Below are 19,452 nucleotides of genomic sequence, written 5' to 3'. Positions count from 1 at the left end.
CTCAACTGCCTGCAAATGACTGTAAACGATCCTGTGTACATGGGCAGATAAGATAAAATGTAGATGGATTCAGGGGCTTCTAAAAAAAACGCCCAACTGCTCCTAAATGGCCATTTACAACGTCCCGTGTACATGGAGCCTTACTGTGTTGTCTTGTTGTTAGCTACAGTGTTAGTAAAGGAATTACATGTTTAATAAACTGTGTAAGCTCAGAAAAGTTTTAACACCGGTGTAAACTTGGTGTTAAATCCCCTGTATTTAACACCAAGTCAGACTAGGTGTTAAAGCCCTTTTCCAGGGTAGAAGAGGAATTTCACTGCTCATTGTGGTCAATAAGTGCTTCAGGACAACACTTTTAGAGAGGGTATGTGTTCATCTAGAACCCTGTGTCTGCAGCACTCCCATATCATTCATATATACAGTATTTATAATGGCAAAGCAGAGTGAACATCTATGCTGAGAAACAGGAGAGCAGTAGACCTCAATGACAGAGAGGTGCATATTTCCTAATGCCAGAGACCACTATCTAATGCCTGTAATGCATGGATCGAAATTTGGCTGGTTCAGCAGGGACCCACTGAAATTCGATCAATATATGGGCAGGCTGGTTGTACAGAAGTTGAGTGGTAGATCGACTTTGTACAACCAGCCAGTAATTTTTTCATTCAACTCGCTGGTTGAACAAAAAAAAAAATTAAAGTATGGCCAGCCTTGGCATGTCTGATGCTTGGCAGCTGACACGTAGGATTGACATATACTCTTTCTAAGGGCCAGTTCACACCATGCCAGCACATGAATCACACAGAAATGCACTGTGAGTTCCTGTGCTATTCAAAACGCATGCAAAATGCACTCAATTTGCGATCTTCAGTGGGTGTCAATAAAAAAAGTAATGACACCTCAAATGCAGGTTACATATGCAGTGCTTTTTCCTGCACCCGATCGCATTTGTACCATGCGATCTGGTTACAGTAAGGTTTAAAAAGTAGTGCATGCACTACTTTTGGTGCAGCGTAGTGCGATTTTAGCCCATTCAGGGTCAGTTCATACTATGCCTAGACATGAATTGCACAGGAACAAGCGGTGCATTCCTGTGTGATTCACATGTGGTTCTGTGCGGTGCGATTTCAGCCTGTTCATTTTGAATGGGCTAAAAATCACACCACACTGCACCAAAAGTAGTGCAGACACTACCTTTTAAACCGCACTGTAACCAGATTTTTTGTACCATGTGATCCGGTGCGAGCAGGTGTGGGAAAACGCAATGCGTTTGAAACCTGCATTTGCGGTGTCATTAACTTTCTATTGACTCCCGCTGCAGATAAAAAATGGAGTGCATTTTGTATGCAGTCTGAATCACACAGGAATGCACAGTACATTTCTGTGCGATTCATGTGTGGGCATGGAGTGAACCGTCCCTAAAAGAGAAAAAGAAATGTGTCTGGAAATGAATGCAGTTGACTGGGAGTGTGTTGTACAGCTAGTTAAACCTCCCCCACATTCAAAACTCAAAACAGGAGTAAAATTCGGCAGTGTTAGAAAGCGTTAAGAGAATGGTGATAATGCAAGAATCAACACCGTTTATTAAACGTACACCTAAAGCATTTGTTAATCGAAAAAAAAAAAGGATCCTGCTCCTTTAACCACTTTACCACCGGAGGATTTTGCTGGCTTCCCACAAACAGAGCTTTCTTTTGGTGGTATTTGATCACCTGTGCGATTTTTACTTTTTGCGCTATAAACAAAAAGAGGGTTTATTTTGAAAAAATAACAATATTTTTAACATTTTTTTTATATGAAATTCCCCCCCAAAAAAATGTAAAAATCAAATCTTTTTTAAATTTTTGGCCAATTTGTTTTCTGCTACCTATGTTTGGTAAAAAAAAAATCACAATAAGCGTATTTTGATTGGTTTGCGCAAAAGTTATTGCGTTTACTAACTAAGGGAAAGATTTTTGTCATTTTTGGTGTTTGTTTTTTTTTTTTACGAGTAATGGCGGCGATCTGCGATTTTTTTTTTTTTTTTTTTTTTGCGGGACTGCGACATTGCGGCGGACAGACCGGACCATTGACTGACATTTTTGACACTTTTGGGGGTACCAGTGACATTACTGCAGTAATCAGTGCTATATATATATATATATATATGCACTGTTACTGTAAAAGTGACACTGGCAGGGAAGGGGTTAACTTTATTGGAGAGGGAGGGGTTAATGTATGCCTGGTGCTTACTGACGTGTGTGGGGGGAGGTGACTGAGTGAGTCAGGGACAGATCGGATGTTCAGCTATGCTGAACACTGCAATCTGTCACTCCCTGTCACTTAGGAGATCCGCCCGCTCTGTTTACACAGGCGGGCGGATCTCCAAACTAGATTCCCCGACGATCGGGGAAGAGCAGCGGCGATCGCCGCCGCTCCTCCCCTGGCCCAACTCCCGCTGTGAATGAAAACAGCGGGAGCGCGCCTCCGGCGGCGCGCGACCGCCGCCTACAGGGGAAGGGGTCCAGCGACGTAGTACTACGTCGCTGGACGATAACGAACCACTTTGCCGCAGTACGCTCAATGTGAGCGGTCGGCAAGTGGTTAAAGCAGTGCTTGTGCAGTGTAATTTGGCTCCCCGTATCACCCGAAATACCTGGCTGATCCTGCCTGTCTATACCCTCCCCCCCTGTAAACTGACCACGGTGTATCATGGGTGCTGAGCCCTGACACTGTGGTCAGGTTACTTGCTTAAGCTGCAGTGTATGTACTTTGTAAAAAAAAAGATGCAGATTTCTACCTGAATTCACAGCGTCACGTGACTCCTCGAGGCCCCCATAGCTGACGTTTCGTTTCTCTCCTCCTCTCCTCCCCTCCTCCCCTCCTCCTCTCCTCCCCTCCTCCCGACTGACGTCAGCCGGGGAATCTCGGCCCCTCCTTCTCTAGATGTCAGATCGGGAAATAGAGCCTTGAGGAGTCACGTGACCGCCAATCTGGGAATTCAGGTAGAAACAGGCATCTTTTTTACAAAGAATATTTTCACTGCAGCATAGGAGGCTTTATAACAGAGGGGATTGTGTGTAGTTTATAAAGTGGCTTAACAACCACTTGAAACGCAATAAAATAAACCTTCCCCATAAAATTATTTGTTAAAATACTTACCTCAACACTTGCAGTTTATGACTTTCAATGCTGGTAACTCCTGCTCTCTAAGTACTGCTTACCTGAACTTCCGGTCTTCACAGGAAAGAGTTAACAGTGGATAGTGCAGCCTGGAGCCAGTCTGTCAGCTTGAAGAAGGGATGGGGGGGGGGGGTGGGGCACTGCCTTGCCTTCCTAGGCTATGGGGCTATAGGTTTCTATTGACACACACGGTGTACAGAGATTAAATTCTATTCCCTGCATGCAAGGATGGCTCCATAGAATGCAGCAGGAGCCACCATAAAATGGGAATTCTGGGGTTGTGGTCACGGTAAGAGTTTTACCAGGAACATAAGCAAGGATTAAAAGATAAGCTCCAGTAAATGATTAAATCCACTGTTGAAATTGCTTAAAAATTAGGGTTTAATATCCCTTTATTAGAAGGTACATTAGATACAAAAAAAAAAAAAATCAAAATTGATTTCCTAACAGGCTTATATGGGCAGGCCTTGCAAAGTGCAGTATATCAAAACTGTTTTAGGTTATATTTTGTTAAACCAATTGGACTACAGGTAATTGTGGTTGGGCACAATAGGTTATTGTATTTTAAGTAGGCAAACACAAGGAGATGATGGTGCTAATGTGTGTGTGTGTATATGTGTGTGTGTGTGTGTGTATATATATATATATATATATATATATATATATATATATATATATATATATATATATATATATATATATATATATAGATATATATATCCACTTCTGGACTGGAAGGATTTGCCCCGTTAATGACCAGGCCATTTTCTTGCATTTCGGCACTGCGTTAATTTAATGAACAATTGCATGGTCGTGCAACACTGTGCCGTAAAAAAACTGATGTCCTTTTTTTCCCACAAATAGAGCTTTCTTTTGGTGGTGTTTAATCACCTGTGCGATTTTTATTTTTTGTGCTATAAACAAAAATCGACAAACGACGTAGGCATACGTCGGTTCACGCAGGAGAGCCAGCCTGCCGCAGTAAATGTGCGGTGGGCGGTCTTAAAGGTGATATATACACTAGATATATTTTCAGTATCTCACAAAAGTGAGTACACCCCTCACATTTTTGTAAATATTATATTATAACTTTTCATGTGACAACACTGAAGAAATTACACTTTGCTACAATGTAAAGTAGTGAGTGTACAGCTTGTATAACATTGTGTACATTTTCTGTCCCCTCAACAGAAAATAACTCAACACACAGCCATTAATGTCTGAACCCCTGGCAACAAAAGGCAGTACACCCCTAAGTGACAATGTCCAAATTGGGCCGAAAGTGTCAATATTTTGTGTGGCCACCATTATTTTCCAGCACTGCCTTAACCCTCTTGGGCATGGAGTTCACCAGAGCTTCACAGGTTTCCACTGGAGACCTCTTCCACTTCTCCATGACACCATCACAGAGCTGGTGGATGTTAGAGACCTTATGCTCCTCCACCTTCCATTTGAGGATGCCCCACAGATGCTCAATTGGGTTTAGGCCTGGATCCATGCTTGGCCAGTCCATCACCTTTACCCTCAGCTTCTTTAGCAAGGCATTGGTCATCTTGGAGGTGTGTTTGGGGTCGTTATCATGTTTGAATATTGCCCTGCGGCCCAGTCTCTGAAGGGAGGGGATCATGCTCTGCTTCAGTATGTCACAGTACATGTTGGCATTCATGGTTCCCTTAATGAACTGTAGCACCCCAGTGCCGGCAGCACTAATGTAGCCCCAGACCATGACGCTCCCACCACCATGCTTGACTGTAGGCAAAGCACACTTGTCTTTGTACTCCTCACCTGGTTGCTGCCACACATGATTGACACCATCTGAACCAAATAAGTTTATCTTGGTCTCATCAGACCACAGGACATGGCTCCAGTAATCCAATGTCCTTGTCTGCTTATCTTCAGCAAACTGTTTGCGGGCTTTCTTGTGCATCATCTTTCTGGGACGACAGCCATGCAGACCAATTTGATGCAGTGTGCGGCATATGGTCTGAGCACTGACAGGCTGACCCCCCCCGGACCCCATCAAACTTTTGCAGCAATGCTGGCAGCACTCATACGTCTATTTTCCAAAGACAACCTCTGGATATGACGCAGAGCACGTGCACTTAACTTCTTTGGTCGACCATGGTGAGGCCTGTTCTGAGTGGAACCTGTCCTGTTAAACCACTGTATAGTCTTGGCCACCATGCCGCAGCTCAGTTTCAGGGTCTTGCCAATCCTCTTATAGCCTAGGCCATCTTTTGTAGAGCAACAATTCTTTTTTTCAGATCCTCAGAAAGTTCTTTGCCATGAGGTGCCATGTTGAACTTCCAGTGACCAGTATGAGAGAGTGAGAGCGATAACACCAAATTTAACACACCTGCTCCCCATTCACACCTGAGACCTTGTAACACTAACGAGTCACATGACACCGGGGAGGAAAAATGGCTAATTGGCCCAATTTGGACATTTTCACTTAGGGTTGTACTCACTTTTGTTGCCAGCGGTTTAGACATTAATGGCTGTGTGTTGAGTTATTTTGAGGGGACAGCAAATATACACTGTTATACAAGCTGAACACTCACTACTTTACATTGTTGCAAAGTGTAATTTCTTCAGTGTTGTCACATAAAAAGATATAAAAAAATGTTTACAAAAATGTGAGGGGTGTACTCACTTTTGTGAGCTACTGTGTGTGTGTGTGTGTATATATATATATATATGTAGCACTGCCCCCTAGGGGACTCCTGAGAATTGCATTTTCTGGATTCCCCTGGGTTACCCATAGCAACAGTCTGTAGAAACGTATCACTTCAGACACTTCGCTCAGACAATGAACAGTCCACAAGATTTGGTTTTTGTGTTTTATTTGAAACTGGGATGGGAGAAGGGATGAGTGGGATACTCCCAACTATGAACTATGCACAAATCTTGAGGACAACTAGCTGTAGTGTGCGGCAAGGCCGCTGCTTCACCTTGCCACTGAAGTGAAGATAAAGAGTGTGATCCTGATTTAGTTTCTCTTCAGGGTCCTAACTTGGCACCCCCTTTCTCACTTGCAGTGCATGCTAGCCCCTGTCCACTGACTCTCCACTGGAGTGGTCCCCTTCCTGGCCAGACCCCTGGCAAGCTTCCCAGTACTCACGGACACTGTTTTTCCCAAGGTTGCTCTGCCTTTAACTCCACTTGTCAGCATCTACTGGACCTCCTGGCTCGGCACCGCATTTCTGTCTCACTAGGCCGACCGGCTGTGACCACCTTCCATACAGACAGGAGAAGAGACAGCTGTCACCCCCCTCCTGCGACCTGGCTTCCTGCCCAAAGACACCCTGTCACATGTGCCCTTGGCTTTTATAACCTATCCCAGGATGCACCACTGTTTGTGCCAACCCACTGGGACAGTTACAAAAGCCTGTGTGTCACTGGCTGGGTTTCCTCCACTGTCCAACATGCTCCCCTATTGGATACAGTGGGGATACTCCCTCAGACCAGATGAATCACACATGCAACAGGCCTAACTACTGGTCAGGCTCCCCTGATAAGTAGATGGAGCAGACTATGGTTTACCTGCTGCTCCCCTGATAAGCAGGCAAAGCAAACTTATCCCCCCTAACTAGCACCTATCTAGGAGGGTGATATATATATATATATATATATATATATATATATATATATATATATATATATATATATATATATATATATATATATATATATATATATATATATAATTTTTTTTTTTTTTTATAACTCATGGTGTGTAGTACTGTGTGCTAGGCTTAAAGTGGTAGTATACTCCGCTTTTTAACTTTTGCCTATAAGGCTTACCTGTAGGTAAAATTACAGTTTAGGAGATATTCGCCCTGCATGCATCCACTGAAACCAGCAGGGCATGTGCTCTGAAGGTCCGGCAGATCTTCAGAGCTCCTTGCCGGCTCCTGGCCGGAAAGTGAACTCCCGCGTGCATGCGCGGGAGGGATGTCATCGCGGCTCCGGCCACTCACAGCGCCGGAGCCGCTAAACCCAGAAGAGACACTAAGCGAAGATGTGGGCTGCCTCAACGGTGTCCGGGCGACCGTGTCGGAGCTTCGTTTTAAGGTAAGTATTTCATAATGAGCTGGTATGCGATGCATACTTGCTCATTATGCCTTTGTCCTGCAGGGTTTATTTGTTTTTTTTTTAGGATAAAACCGCTTTAAGGGACTAGACATCTGCTGTATTCTCTATGAGGAGTGGCTGTTTCCTGGGGTTTTTGTTATGCTTTGAGGTCTAGTACTGGAGGCACAGCAATGAAGATAAGCCGGCTTGTAACCAACAACAGGGTTACACAGACTTGATGAGATTTTGAAGGAACAAAGTATGAATCACTTTTTATAGGTGTGGTAGTAGCTGATAAGAAATCAGTTTTCATTTACTGGAAACACACTTCACTGAACGTGCCTTATATTTCACATTTATCATAAACCTCCTTTTGGTTATCGGATTTGCTTCATATTTGTTTCAGTTTCATCATCAGAGTCATTTCTGTAGTGACTGTTGGATTTGTTACGCAAACTGTAAGAATTTTGCAAAGAAGAAAGAAACAAGAAATCATCATCTTCCCATGAGAATATATATGCATTTACCTGTAAAAATTGCCCTTGTCTAGACATCCAAATCCTTGAGACAGCTTTTGGGCTACGTCATCTTGGATGTGATGTTAGCACCCCCAGCAGACTTAAAATTATCACTCCAGTGACACTCCATATACTATTCAGTCCTTCCCCAGCAGCTACATTTATTTTTGGTTTTAGCCTCTAAACACTCCTCCATGTTAGCCTATGTGTCCATGCACACGTAGGCATTTACAGGTGTATTTGAAGAGGTGCATGTAGAGACCGAAAAAAAAGAAAACCCATTGCTTGCACGTTCAGGAGAGGAACACATGAGCTGGAAAAAAACACTTGATTCACCTGTAAACGTGTGTAAACATTAGGCGCGTTTAGCATTTCAGCGTTCGTTCGTTTCAATGGTCAGACTAAATGAATATTCTGACCAATAGAATGAATGAATGCCTAAACGTGCTTGCAAAATGTGACTTTGGCGAGGCTTTTTAAGCAGCTTCTCTCGCGCCTGGAGAAAAGGCGTTCAGCGTAGTCGGGAAAACACCCACTGTGCATGGGGCCAAAAAGTTATGTAGGGAAGGGAGGGAAGGACACATTGGATAGCACAGACAGTAATTCGTCTCTCCCAGAAAAGAAGAGTGCTAAAACATGCAAAAAAAAAAAAGATGAGGCTGTGGTGGGAGATGATCCTCTGAAACAGTAAAATTTTCCAGAAAGTTGAGAGGCACATTGCAAGTCAATAAAAATGATGGAAAGGAAAAACACTGCAAGTAAACATTTAATACGCTTGAATTTTCTGTGCTTTTACTTGCATTTTTTATTTGGTGACAGGGTCTCTTTAAGGTAGCTGTACGCAGCTATAGTTAGGTTTAATTCTTGCTGACACTGTCTTCTGTGATTTGGAAGGAATCAGTCTGTACATGCACTTGCTAAATATGCTGTAAGGTATGAGACAAAGCTAGTTTTTAAAAGAAAGTCAAGATTTGCATATCATTTTAATTACCTTTCATTTCTAAACGGATGCATGATTGCAAGCATGGAATTTTTTTTTTTAGCTGCTTCCTCATTCTCTTGTTAGTATGTAGAGCTAGATCCTGTCACATATGCTTCTGGCATAGGATAAATATATTTATATTAAAGTAGCCAGATTTTTATAGAGTCTGTTTGGGGTTAGTTTGTTGAATGTATATTATCTACCTAGTCTGTGTCTTGTAAGGAACCTTAATATCAGTGTAACCCCTTCACACCGACGTAATGCAAATATGCAGCCTTCTGCTTCAAGTGGTTGTACCTGGGTGATGCCTGCAGCTGTAAGTATTTCCCCTGTACTGTTTTTTTTAGAGCTGACAGTCAGCTTTCTTGTAGTAACAACCGATGTAGCTAATCAGCAACTTAGGTGTTATTACAAGCAGTGGGAGGGGACGTTCCCCCTACCGCCGCCTCCCCCGGCTCGCGTGGGCTCCCCCGTCCCACCGGGAGACCCGAGCGACCAACCAGCACATCCGCTGGCTGGCTGGAGACCCGAACAAAGCCGGAATCTACTTTGATTCGGTCTCGGATCCAATAAACCGGAAACAATGTCATGACATCACTCCCAGTTTACTGAAACCTTAAAGGCGCCAGATTTAAGAAAAATGTCAGTATTCAAAACAGCCAAACTTGGCGTTTTGAATGCTTTTAAGTGCAAAGGAGGGATTTGGGGTCTTCTAGACCACAGATCCCTCCAAAAAAATACCTGACATGTGACTATTGCTGTCACAAGGGATGTTTACATTCCTTGTGACAGTGATTAAAGTGATATAAAAAATAAAATGAATAAAATGTATTAGAAAAAAAAATTTAAAGTGCCCCATCCCTCCATGCTTGCGTGCAGAAGCGAACTCATACACAAGCTGTGTGTGCAAATTTAAACAGTGTTCAAACCACAGATGTGAGCTATTGCCACGATCGTTCAAGGGAGAGCAATAATTCTAGCATTCGATCTCCTCTAACTCTAAACTGGTAACTGTTAAAAAAAGAAAGAGTTGCCTATAGAGATTTTTAAGTAGTTTGTTGCCAATCCATGAGTGTGCGCAATTTTACTTGGTGTAACATCATCTTTCACCTTAAACAAATAAATTGGGCTAACTTTACTGTTTTTTTTTTTTTAATTCATGAAAGTGTATTTAGTCAAAAAATTGCGTTTGAAAGACTGCTGTACAAATACAGTGTAACATAAAAAATTGCAGCGACCGCCATTTTATTCTCTAGGGTCTCTGCTCATATTGTGGTGACTCTTAAGAACATTTACTTATTATTCATTTGCTTTCCCACCACTTCAACCTGCCACTGGAACCGCAGGAGATTTTCTGATGTAGAAGGACATGATATTCATATTCCCTGACTTTTTGCAATACAAACCCTGGTGACTATGCAGAAGAGGGGGGGGGGGGGTTATGAAAGCAGTGGGCCTGCGTGCAGGATCATATGTCGGCCCTCCTGAGCAAGAAAAAGTTAGGTGTGGTTTTTATAGCACTGAATATTGGTCGTGGTTAAAAGGGAAGCAAAGTGCATGGGATCAGTAGTAAATGAGGCAGAGTGCAAAGATCCAGTAGTAAGTGAGACAGAGTTCAGACATCAGTAGTAAGTGAGGTAGGAGCTCCAAGTAAAAAAAAAAATATGTACCCAAATACAAAAAAGCCTAATGAGGGCTCAACAAACCCCCACCATTCTATTAATAATACATGGAATATAAAGGATGGGGCTGCTGTGACCATTGACATTTTAAATATACACTTTATTAATACACAAACCCTTAAAACACACCATGGGAAAAATAAAAGGTCCCAACTACATCTGCAAGATATGCAAAAATTATAATCTTCTATTAATGCCTACAAATTAAGAAGCAATATACAGTGTACATGTAAAACCTTTATTAACCATTTCTGTATTAATGCCTACGTATACAGTATTCCAGGGCTTAAAATTTTAAGTCCTGAGCTACTAGCCAGGCCTTAAGTGTTACTCGCCACCAGTTGCCCCACCCAACTCCTACCCTGCCCCGCCCCTAATCCCGCCCCTAAACACGCCTTGATAAATTATCTCATAGAATGACACTGTTAAATGTTTTTGCATTATTGCAGAAGTTATAAAAGTAAATATTAATAACAACATTATCAGTGCCCATCAATGCAGCCTACCAGTGCCCATCAGTGCAGCAGCATCAATGAAGCTTATCAGTACGGCCTGATCAGTGCCCATCAGTGAAACCTCACCAGTACCCATCAATGCAGCCTCACCAGTGCCCATCAGTGCAGCCTCACCAGTGCCCAGCAATGCAGCCTCACCAGTGCCCATCAATGCAGCCTCACAAGCGCCCATCAATGCAGCCTCCCCTGTGCCCATCAATGCAGCCTCCCCTGTGCCCATCAATGCAACCTCACCTGTGCCCATCAATGCAACCTCACCTGTGCCCATCAATGCAGCCTCACCCGTTCCCGTCAATGCAACCTCACCCCTACCTGTCAATGCAACCTCATCCATACCCGTCAATGCAACATCACCCATGCCCGCCAATGCAGTTTCATCCGAGCCCCTCAATGCAGCTTCATCCGAGCCCCTCAATGCAGCTTCACCCGTGCCCATCAATGCAGCTTTACCCGTGCCCATCAATGCAGCTTCACCTGTGCCCTTCAATGCAGCTTCACCTGTGCCCTTCAATGCAGCTTTAACTGTGCCATCAATGCAGCTTTAACTGTGCCATCAATGCAGCTTTAACTGTGCCATCAATGCAGCTTTAACTGTGCCATCAATGCAGCTTTAACTGTGCCCATCAATGCAGCTTTAACCGTGCCCACCAGTGCAGCTTTAACTGTGCCATCAATGCAGCTTTAACTGTGCCCACCAATGCAGCTTTAACTGTGCCATCAATGCAGCTTTAACTGTGCCATCAATGCAGCTTTAACTGTGCCATCAATGCAGCTTTAATTGGGCCCAGTAATGCAGCTTCACTTGTGCCAGTCAATGCACTTACCAGTGCAGGGGAAGAGAGAGGAGAGGAAGAGGAAATCTGGCCGGATAATCACAAAGTACGATCGTTCCGCTGTAACAGCTTTAATTGTAATTGCCGGGCGCTCGCAGACACACACAGTCCCGCCTCCTAGCCTGACTCCTTTGATAGACGTCACACGTCCCGGTTGGCCAGGTGTTCTGTCTATCAAAGAAGCCAGGCTAGGAGGCGGGACTGTCTGTGTCGGAGAGCACCCAGCAATTACAATGAAAGCTGTTACAGCGGAACGATCATGCTTTGTGATTATCCGGCCAGATTTCCTCTTCCTCTCCCCTCTCTTCCCCTGCACTGGTAAGTGCATTGACGGGCATGATCCCCGCTCTATGGAATTTTCATCCATCGGCTTTCCTCTTCCCCTGAGCGGCATCCGGCCGGAGCAGCCCCATGCTCGCCATAAATAATTTTCCACTCGCAAAATGCGAGTAGGCGAGTGGAAATTTTGAGGGCTGCAGTATTCTATATTTCAGTGGTCTTAGCAGCCTCATATTTTGTGTTTTATATATATATATATATATATATATATATACTATGAGTAGAATGTTGGGGAGGGGGGTTGTTGAGGTCTAATTAGGTTCTTTGTATTATATAGTTACCCCACGCCTACTGGAGAAGGAGCTCAGTGGAAACTGAACCCCTGAGCTGCTGGATGCATCTATACTATGTAACCAGTGGCAGACTGAAATGGACCGCTGTGCCTGCACAGATATGAACCTAATCTCAGAGGTAGAACTAGGTATCTTGGGTTATAAATTTGAATTGGAATGAAATGTCTGTTGGGTGGAAAGTTCTGTACTCTGATTGTATATTAAAGGGTCTGTGCACCCAAAACAGATGAGTTCACTCACTTGTTTCATATATGTGTAAACTTTTAGTACTATCCCCTCACTTTAGTTCTCAGCTTTAAACAGTCTACCACCTTCTGCTGTTTTATTCATATCCAAAAATAAGCAAAAGCTTGTGGTTGGGGTCTTCTTATTTTCCTTTTTTTCCCCTTGTATGATTGTTAAAAGAAGGGGTAGCTGGGGATGTTCTATTTTTTTTTTTTTTTTTTTTTTTTACTACCTCCCTTCACTCTACTTTTCGTCTTTCTGCTTGTTCTTTTCTATTTTGCATTCTTTATTTATAAGGTTTTACCTTGACAAAAGAAGAAAAACAAATATAAAGTCCATTGCATATCCGTGTAGGTCTAACAGAGGGCGGACTACAATGGTAATCTGAAAAAAAAAAAAAACATTCTATGTAATGGAGGTTTTACTCAAACGCATTATAAGGTATAAGGTATTATAAGGAAAAACTAAGAACAATGCAGGGCTCCCAAGTTGTAATATTAGAAATAAATCGCAACCAAGCGGGTGCCTTAATAAAAGGAATGGTCATATTACAGCCTTCAGCAGAGAGGAGATCTGGTGCATATAGACAGCCAGCTACGTCAACCCATGGTCAAAGTCCATGAAATCTAGAGGTAGATAAACAGACCTTAAAGGGGGCAATATAAATTAGGGACTTTATAACAACCAGTAATGAGATGTATGAGGGGGAAATGAAGTCAGACAGGGGGTTAGAAGATAGTGAAGAGGGAAAGAAGAAAAATAGGAGGGGAAGGGGGAAAAGGAGAGATGCACGCAAAGAAGGGCATATGAGGAGAGCAAGAAAATAGGGGTCTTCAGTGGGTTTGTTGGAGGTAATAAAAAGGGGCTTGTGGTCTGTCTCAGAAGAGAGTCTTTGAAGACTCTCATAAATCTACAAGAGTTAGGACTGCAGGTAATACAGGGTGCTATGGAGTGGCCCTGCGGATGCCTTTGCAAATGTGTGCTATCTAAACGCCTGTTTTGACGCAAACTGTTAGACAGGTTAATTTGGTTGGTAAGCAAACTGGTTAGCAAATTGAACTGGGAATTTTTATCTTTGTTTGTCTCACATCATTGCCTTGACATCCATCATTTTAGGCAATAACAGTTGTTTGAATTTGTCAGTGCATGCAAATTCTATCCAATAAAACCACGTGTTTCTGAATTTAGTATGCCTGTCTTTTAATGAGCTGGTAAGCAGGGATGCGCAAATCATATCGCTTGATGCCCGGGACATGAAGATTTTTTTCACATTTAGCCCCGCTGTGAGCAAGCAGCAGATTTTAATTTATGCAGTGCGATTTGTATGTCCGTTTTCAGTGCCGTTATCAAAGTTAGTTGTTCAGGTGCAATTCTGAATACCCTTTTTTTTTTTTTTTTTTTTTTTCAATGCCAATTCAGAACTGCTGCGATTTTCAATGCTTTCATATGCTAGAAATGCTCTCCATCCTCTTCTCTACAAAACTACCCTTCATGTCTTCCATCCACTTCTATGCAAATCTGTTTTCTAGCCACTTCTTCTATGCAAATCTGTCTGCTAAGCCAATACTTCTTCTATGTAAATCTGTCTTCTAGCCACTTCTTCTATGCAAATCTGTTTTCTAGTCGCTTTTATGCAAATCCGGCTATGAATCACAACCTATGTGAACAGTTATCTTAGAATGCCACTATACTCTGCTGTACGAGTTTGGAATGCTGTGCTCCAAACTCGCCCAGGACCCTTTTTCTAACCGGATCAAAATCACACTGCATTAATGTGAACGTCCTTCATAGAGCACAATATATTTTCAATTGCCATTTGAATCTCTGCCTTTCAGATCGCATCTGATCTGTATCAAATTTGCATCAGTGTGAACCTGGGACTAAGCCTTGGTTCACACTGATACGAAGCGGGAAACACACACTACATTTCCCCACATTGCACTGCAATGCAATCACAAGGCAATAACAACAGCCCAAAACAGACCACAAAATGCAGTGCGATTGCTAGAATTGCATTGCATGGGTGTGAGCACCCATGCGATGCGATTCAGGTGCGGGAAAAAAGGTTCCTGCACCAGTTTGGTATGGATTTGATGTGATTTGAGCCATTCATAATGTATTGCTCAAATTGCACTGCACAGACATCACATATGATGTGCACAGGAATCTGGTGTGATTTCTGTGCAAATCGCATGTAGTGTTCAGCACGCACTGGTGAACCCAGGCTAAGGCTTCATTCACACCTGGGTGTTTTGGAATTGATCCCGATCTCTTGCAGTGCAATCTCAAAATGCACTACAATTGCAAAACACAGGTTCAGGTGCCATTATTTTCAATTATTCAATATTTAATTATTTTTCAAAAACCTGGAGGAAAAAAGTTTTTTTTTTTTTTCATTCATTTGGGCCAGTACCTCATTTACTCGCTCAACCCAACACTCACATTTCCTAACAAACACCCAATCGGTGCTCGTCACACTGCAAAGTCTCTCCCCTTCCTTGCTAGTACCTGGGTGCGGTGCTGGAGGCAGGTAGGGAGGTGAGTAGAAGATATACAGCGCAATGTTAACACCTTTTTTTTAAATACAGTTTTGGTTAAAATAATTTTTTTTTATCTGAACAAGTAGATTGTCATGACAGGCAAGTAGATTGGGACCCTGATTTAGTCCCTTGTATAAGTATTTATATTTTAAAAATCCTCACCCACGAGTAAGACTCTCCATTTTCCTAATCTCTTCAACCTTTTGATCCGTTAAATGTATACCTACTAACAGTGAAACGCGCCTTAATCTAAAGTACCAATTCCATTTCAACAGCAATTTATATTAAGGCGCGCTTCACTGTTAGTAGGTATACATTTATTGATATGAGTGTGGAGGTTGCACTGTGGAATGATAGCTGCTCTTTAACATGTTTGTATTTATTTATTTATTTTTTATGAAAGTGTATGTTTTTAGAGCAGGGTTTATTTATTTATTTTTTTTACTAAATCTTCCTGATCCATTGTTGGACTGTCAGATGTTCACTTCTATCCTCAGTTCCCTTGTGATACTGGATCGATGAGCCAGGAGCGTCACATTTGATCTTCATTTGGTCACAATGTTGGGAACCTCAATATAGAAACTGTTTAGGTTGTAATCTTTATTTTTTTGGACTGTTATACAACATTATTGATGAACAGAGATGTCACGGTTATAGATAAGGTATGCGTCTATTCGCCTTGAATATACTGTAGCATAGTACTATTAAGTCAACTAGAAATTTTGCTGATAGCCGATGATGTTATGATTCAGATGGCTATGAGTCATTACCTGTAGCGTTTCTTTCTGAAATCCAATGAAAATCATTGAAAAACTTTGGGGAGCCTAAAACCCCCTGGTAACAGCCAAGACCGTTATCTAAACCTCGTAGCTATTATGCCTAAGGCATAGACCAGGGTTGTAAATGATCTTATGTAGCAATGCTTATTCTGTAAATGTAACCACTTTTTAAACAACATATATTTCAACCGTATTCCTGTGACAATGCCAGGTAACAAGGAATTGATGCTTTTAGGCACAGAAAGTACATGTGTATTGTATAAAATCTTTTGATTATCTGGAAAAGGTTCAGCGGACATGTAAAAAGGTGGTTTTTCTGGTAAGCAAGGATTTAGGTCCTGCACTACAGATTGATTTTTCCTAAGAACGATAGTTTATTTAGCTGGAAATTGCATGTTTCTTCAGATCACTATTTCAAGCGTATAGGCAACTTGAGGAATAAAACAAAAGAAAACCCCATTAGAGTAATTCATCTATCCAGCTTTTCCAAACACTAAAAATCAGATCCTTTAGCTATGGATAATCCAAGAACATGGTATTGCATGGTGCCAGTGTAAAACCACTGTAATAACTTGTGCAGAATGCTAAGCTATTAAAATAAACTTTGTGCAATGATTTACAATTTGTATGTTTATTGAACACATTTAATATTTGAAGTATATGTAAATGCTGATCTTTTGCCAGACCTCACCCTGCACATCTCTTAATTTATTAAATCAGATATATTCCTTATGTTATCAGTTGGGGATAAGGTAAAATGAATGTTTGTGGTAAGCTTGCACAGCTGCTTCATTAATCTTGTCTGTGCTGTTCTTCTGTTTATGTGAGAATAGAATAGTAGAAATAGCAGCCTGCCACTCATCACACACATCGGCTGCCAGATCTCAGAGTGGTCAGGTATACATGTGGGGCCAGTGCCGAGGACAAGCTGTCATCTCACCGCATCTCACCCACTTCACCTGCACAGATGACGTGTTCGCCTGCTTCTCCACCCCAGCCATAATGTGGAGGCTACTTTCAGTAGGTGAGGAAGATCAGAGGAGCATTAAATTGTTCCGTTTGTGTTAAATGTCCATGGCATGCACATTGTATAGTTGTAGGCTTAAGACTTGAAAGAAATGCAAAGTGCAGGAATCCACAGCATCCAGCAAGAGAGCACTTTGTTTGTGAAAGGTAAATTCTGATAGGGTAATATGAATTATACTAGCTTGTAATTTTTTGAGGACACTCTTCCAGGGTGCCTCCCCTATAACCTTTCATTGCACTATTCCCAACGCTGACATTCCTGTAGAGATGGCTGTGTATGTAAGTGGGTGCTGAAGCGACCACTGGTTGGAACAGTGAATAATCAGAGTGAGATGTCACCAGAACACCAAGATCTCCAAAATGGCTCCAAAGCTTTATTTTGCAATCAGGGTCACTTGCCTGATGAAGGGGTCCTGCGTGGCTCCGAAACGTTGCAATTTGCTGTAATGATGTGATCGCTGAATAAAGCTTTGGACCCATTTTCTCTCTCCCCTATAACCTTACCCCACTCCATGAATCCTCAGATTTGTAGCAAGTAATGCAGAGCATCCAAAGCATGGAAGGGAGGGGGAATAATCAGAGAGAGAGAGAGTGAGATGTCACCAGCACACCAAGATCTGCAAAATGACTCCAAAGTTTTATTTAGCAATCAGGGTCACATCGTTGCAATTTGCTGTAATGATGTGATTGCTGATTAAAGCTTTGGACCCGTTTTGGAGATCTTGGTGTGCTGGTTTCATCTCTCTCTCTCTCCTATAACCTTACCCCATAACCTTACCCCACTCCATAAATCTTTTAGATTTGTAGCAAGTAATGCAGAGCATGCAAAGCATGGAAGGAAGGGTGGCCTGTGTCCTGTCCTGTTTTCCAAGATATGAAGTTTACAGTTAAATCAAAATTCCTCTTACCTTAACCTTACAGCACATGACACAGGGTAAGTATTCCTTGACCCGAAGATGTGCCTAAGCAGTGAATGAGGTGGGCAACTTCTAGGCGCAGACAGAGCTGTGCCAACAGGCCCAACAACAACAAGCGTCAGCAGACCCAGCTTTTGAGCTTTGTTGCTAAAAGCATTTTTTAAAAAAGATTGGACATCCATCTGGTAGTACCTTGAAAAAGTATGAACAGAGGACCAGGTGGCAGCCTTACACATTTGGGCTACAGAGGCCTGGTGCTGAAATGCTTAGAAAACTCCTGTACATGTAAAAGCGCAGGTTATGGATTTGTCCTTGAGAGTGTAAGCACTAGCGATCAAATTTCTTATCCATCTCACGATGGTGAATGGAAGCAGAAATGCATGAGACCAAGACAAGTAGGGAATCTGTCTGGTCAAAGTTATAGTTTTGAGGTATACTCCAATGGCTCTGACTATGTCCAGGCAATTAGGATTCATTTCTTTTAAAAGCTTTGGAGCAGGGCATATGGATGGTATGACTATGTTCTTATTGGGGTGGAAGAAAACCTTGTCTTTGTGAAGTATGAGGAATGGCTCCTTACAAAAAAAACTTCTAATTTAGAGACACGTATGACAGATGTGATAGCAACCAAAAAGGCTACTTTGTAGGAGAGGTCATGTAAGGGAATTCCTGATGGATTCTAAGAGTGGTTTCTGCAGGGCAGAGAGAACCAAGTTGAGATCCCAAGAAAGCACAGGATCCTTCAACAAGTGTTTAATGTGCAGTGTTTAATATGTCTTGAAGAAAAGTGTTTATAAAGGAGAACAAAGCCAAAGGTCTTTGATAAAGAATGGACAAGGAAAAAAACCTGTTTTTTCAGAGTATTTAGGGCAAAGTTCTGGTCAAGACCTGATTGTAGGAAGGCCAGAATGCAACCTGAGACCTGAGATTGAAGTGCCTGTGTTCACACCTGACAAAAAAAGAATTTCCAGGTGTGATAGTAGATCTTGCTGGTGGTGGTAAAGTGCGTGACTAGTGATGTGATGTAACACCCAGTCATCCACTTGAGACTATGCTCTATGCGCTATATGAGTGGTTGGTTTTAGCCCCAAATTGAAAAGTTTACACTGTAGTGAATAAAATCAAATTTCGCACTGTTCTTTAACTTGTCTTACTTGTCCATGACGCTGGACTGTATATAAAGTCCAGGCTTCACCCTTCCCGGTGGAAATACCCCCGAAGGGGTCTTTAGGGACTGGGTTCAATGGCATGGCACATGGCCCTGGACATGTGTAGCACCCTGTGACTGACTGTGTGAGTTTCACTTAATGCCAAGGTGATTGCTTATGCAGAATCCAGTGCCTGGAGCAACATTACAGGCTACCCCCATAGCATGGGGCCCAGGTATGGCCTGTATTGTTGCGCAAGGTTGCGAAGATCTGGATGCACTGCTTCAATGTGTGGCATTAGAGCAGAGTGAGGAGTTGTTTGAAGAAGCTGAAGATAAAATAATGAAGAAAATAAAAAAATAACTAGTTGGGCTAAGAATATTTTTTTTCCTGTGAAGGAGAAGAGGTCCATCAACTTA

The 19,452-nt window shown here is 42.3% G+C and overlaps 1 protein-coding gene across 2 annotated transcripts in view; it reads left to right on the top strand.

Annotated features, from left to right (window-relative positions):
* The window catches only part of RCBTB2 (RCC1 and BTB domain containing protein 2), an 89,583-nt gene that overhangs the window by 49,901 nt on the left and 20,230 nt on the right, over positions 1-19,452 (top strand). For both annotated transcript variants that reach the window (XM_082245494.1, XM_082245493.1), the window contains exon 8: positions 16,776-16,966. In XM_082245494.1, the coding sequence (XP_082101620.1) occupies positions 16,776-16,966 (191 nt within the window). The remainder of the gene's footprint in view (positions 1-16,775; positions 16,967-19,452) is intronic.

This window comes from Pelophylax lessonae (assembly GCF_965119305.1).
Source record: "Pelophylax lessonae genome assembly, chromosome: 2".
NCBI lineage: Eukaryota > Metazoa > Chordata > Amphibia > Anura > Ranidae > Pelophylax > Pelophylax lessonae.
This window is presented reverse-complemented; position numbering and strand designations above follow the sequence as displayed.